The 4114-nt window shown below is 36.8% G+C and overlaps 1 protein-coding gene across 4 annotated transcripts in view; it reads left to right on the top strand.

The window, feature by feature from the left end:
* The window catches only part of CAMK2D (calcium/calmodulin dependent protein kinase II delta), a 134180-nt gene that overhangs the window by 89470 nt on the left and 40596 nt on the right, over positions 1 to 4114 (top strand). For all 4 annotated transcript variants that reach the window (XM_026034602.1, XM_026034601.1, XM_026034600.1 and 1 more), the window contains exon 6: positions 2220 to 2322. In XM_026034602.1, the coding sequence (XP_025890387.1) occupies positions 2220 to 2322 (103 nt within the window). The remainder of the gene's footprint in view (positions 1 to 2219; positions 2323 to 4114) is intronic.

The raw sequence follows: 4114 nt of genomic DNA, 5'->3' as shown, positions 1-4114 counted from the left end.
AAAAAAAAAAAAAAAAAAAAAAAAAAAAAAAAAAAAAAAAAAAAAAACCAACAAAATGATGCTCTAGATATATTCAAGAAAAAATATAGAGGCATAAATACTTGATCTCTAAGAACAAAGACCTTTAGAACAGTAAGACACAAATCACGTTCATTAATTCACAAGTAATTTTATTGACCCTGCTATTCTGCATGTAGAATAGCAGCCAGTCTACCAGTAACGCAAGGTGACACTGTCCAGTACAAACTGTGGAAGCTGATGACCCTGGCTGGGCTCTAAGGTTTCCCAATCCTTGCAGCCTTTCTGAGTTCATGCAGGGTAATTTCTTAGGGTGTTTCTGGAAGCAACAGCTGCATTTGTTCAGGGGCTCAGCGCCACACACCACTGCCCAAAAGGCTGCTACCTTTTGGCATGCTAAATCAGCAAGTCTGCCTCATTTTCTGTTGAAAGATATTTATACCGTGGCAATGATATGTAGGTAGAGCATTTTCATTGGCAGATTAAGGACATGTGATGGAGCAAAAAGAAGTCAAACCACCCAAAAAAGAAAAATCCCTTCAGTTAGAGAAAATGCTCCCCTTTCCCCCCCAAAAAAGCACTTATTTTGAATAGAATCACAGATCGCAAAGTGAAATGTTACTTGTCTCAACCAAGAATGAGTGGCCTCCACTGCTTTTGGTTTTTTGAAGGTCACAGCCAATCAGGATCATCCGTTGCTTTAAGAAGTTAATATCAGTAATATATCCAGGAAGTAATTACTGTAAACTTTTCCTACTCTGATAGAAAATTTTTTAAGAGCATATTGGGATAGGTATGTTTAAGTGGCAGTGTTATGTGGCTTAACTGAATTTTGATAAACCCAGAGAAGAATCCAAAGCTGTTTGTTTAGTGATAGGTATAATGTGGATAATTTTTTTTTAATAATATAAAATAAAAAGAAAAATTTATTATGAGAAATCTTGTTTTTATATGCTTTATATAAGATGTATTAAGTAATTATTATACTCTTAATTATTCCCAAGATCAGTACCTGTGCAGGATTAACTGCAAGCATGTGAATGGTCCCTTGGAAGCTTTTATGATTGTTTTGGGTTTAAAATGAAGGATGAGTTTAAGATTTTGCAGGATTGGTTCCCCAGTGCCAGCCTGGGTGTAGTATAGGATTCCCTTGTAGACATAGCATTACAAACATTGCTCCTGGGAAACTCATTGAAATGCCCTTGAAACAGACTTTTTATTGTAGGTAAATCTGAAACAAAACCCTATTCTGAAAATAATGGAAATTATAAGGAAGGAAGGAAGTTATAAGGAACGAAAGAAGGAAAGAAAGAAAGGAAGGCGGGCAAAGGAAGCTCACAGTTTTCTGAAATTATGTTTTGGACTCTAAAGTATTCTGTAAGTTGTGAGAAAGGTTAAGGTTCAAAGAATAAAGRTATCTTTGGACAATTCATATTTGGTGTATTTGCAAACTGAGTTGGGAGGATTGTTACRAACACCAGAATGAACACCATTGATAATGTTTAAAGTTGTTACTTTTAAAGTAAGTGTACATATATAAATATATTGTAGTATTTGCTTTCAGCCATGACTGACATTCCTCCAAAAAGTGGAATTTTTTTTTGTAAATTTATTTTCAGCTTCAAAAAGTGGTGTTTGCTGTAGGTTCTATGTAAACACAACTGTGGGTTTGATGCTTTTGCTGAAAGATTTGGACTGTAAATATACCTGCACTCTAAACACAAGCAAAAAAAATGAGTGTTATTGGTAAGCTGTGATGGAAAATGCATTTATGCTCTGTTTGCTTGACAGTTGCAGTTAAAGTATGCAGTTTACCATCCTGCATAAGTTAAGCCAGTCATCAGATACAGGATATCTCTATTTTTATTTTTATTTTTATTTTTTTTTCTGCTGCATTTTTTTTTGATACTGAACTACTAAATACTATCTGAATTGTTCTGTTATGCAAATGAGCTTTACAATTCTTTATGACCATTCCAGTCTACGTAGCTCTTTCATAGGTTTGCATGTTGCCCTTAGTCCTCCTATCATATGGGATCATGAAGACTGTTTACAAGGCTGGTAGTCTTTCTGAAATAAGAGTGGAGAAAATGCATGCTTTTTTCTCTAATTGTTCTTTTTYGGATTAAATAAAAGTGAAGAAAATGTATTAAAATATATACTTATCTTTTCATCTCAATTTTTTCTCTTTCTAAATAAAGCCTGAGAACTTGCTTTTAGCTAGCAAATCCAAAGGAGCAGCAGTAAAACTGGCAGACTTTGGGTTGGCTATAGAAGTGCAAGGAGAACAACAAGCTTGGTTTGGTAAGCAGTTCTTTTTTATTTATTTTACCCTTCCTTCTCTGTTGCCATTAAGCCTTCACAAACCTACCAACTCTCACCCTAATATGAAACATGTAGCAGTATGATGACTTGATACATAGATCTAAGGAGTGTTTTGTTCATAGTTCAGTCTCTACATCTGGCTACACTTAGACCTTTTCCTATAGGAAAAAATGTTATCTGTGGTTCTCACTGGATTAAGTGGAGCTTGGCAGCAGATCTTCTTTGCTTTGAAGAAGAAAATATAAAATCTCTAGCCTGACTTATGGCYAATTTCCACGTTTGAGAGCTTGCTTACACAAGAAGGGGCTCTGCCTCATGTCCTCCTTTTTACTGGCAAGGCTAAGTCACTGTGCCAAATGACATAAAATAAACTGGCACATGTTTATTCATTGGCACAGCTGTGTTCATACTGGGGATTTTTCCAGCACGGCAATACTGTTAAGGAGAAAGATGGAGAGAGAGTTTACTTGCTCATGTTGTGCTTCTAGTAAATACAGATTTAGCAATGTCCTCTGTGCAAGTAGACTAGGTGCCACTGTTTTGACCATGAAATTCAGGTTTCCTGATTTGTGTCTTGTCCTAATTTTGCCTTACCTCGTGTTCTACTGTGACGTGTACACACAAGCACCTTCTTCCTCACTTACTACATTGCACCTAGGAGGAGGAACGTGGATGTACAGACTAGGAGGGAGACAGGTGGTTTCCAGTGAGATGTTCAGTCTAGGTGACTGAGGATCAAGACTGTGAGTTAGCACTGCTTCATGCACCTGCCCTGTAATTTAAACACTTWGTCCAAGTCAGTTGGAAATTTTATTCTAAAGCACTTCAGAATCTCATTTAAACAAGCAAAACACATGGGATTTGATAATTTAAGGCTGCAGACAGATGTCTGCTTTGAGATCTTGCTCTGTCAGTACAAGTTATCTCTCCCAGCTGTTTATCGGTGCCCTCGAGGTGACTGGCCTCTCGGATCTCTGAGTAAAGCGATTCATACAGCTGTTCCTTGACCCACTGGTGTCTAAATAAGCTGGCTTACTGAAGATGTACAATGGCTAACACATGAGCAGTTCACAGGGTACATTACAGAGACCAGAAACCCAGGGAAAAAGTTGTTAAAAGCGTCAAAAAAAAAAACGGGTGCAGTAGTCTGGGGAAGGATGTTATGCACAGCTCATGTCTTTTTCGAAGTTGATATTCAAGTTTCTCAACCACTTTGGTGAAAAGTTTGGCAACATTACTGTCATCTGAAGGGGGGATCAAGAGTTTACATGTTTGGTGATGGCAACAAAGTTATATCAGACTCTAACTCAAATATGAACTGACAGGAAGCACAAGAGAAAAGTCATTATAAATGCAAGAGGAAAATAATACTGTATAAAATATTGGTAGCAGCTACATTTTCTCACTTAGAATAACTGGAACATGCAGGTTAAACTTGAACAAAGTGATTGTAAATTTGCAGCCAAAGCTTAGTGTAATAGCAGAGAAGATTCTGTGCAGGCAGTGGGTTGAGATACTGAGTGTTTGAGGTAGAGGATATATCTACATGTGCGTGCACAGGCAGTACCATTAGACATAATGTTGCTGGCTTTATAAGCCCAGGCTGCTGTTTTTAATCCCAGCCTTTATATAAGTGGATTTCAGTAATCCACAAAAGACAGTGGAGTTTGCCATTGCACATTAACAAGTAGACAAGTACAAAACAAATCAATCAGAAGTAAGGCAAAATGTGACTGATTTATTGACCAAAAAAAAAAAAAAAAAAAAAAAA

Source organism: Nothoprocta perdicaria, unplaced genomic scaffold, assembly GCF_003342845.1.
Source record: "Nothoprocta perdicaria isolate Ctin4 unplaced genomic scaffold, notPer1 scaffold_149, whole genome shotgun sequence".
Classification (NCBI taxonomy): Eukaryota; Metazoa; Chordata; class Aves; order Tinamiformes; family Tinamidae; genus Nothoprocta; species Nothoprocta perdicaria.
This window is presented reverse-complemented; position numbering and strand designations above follow the sequence as displayed.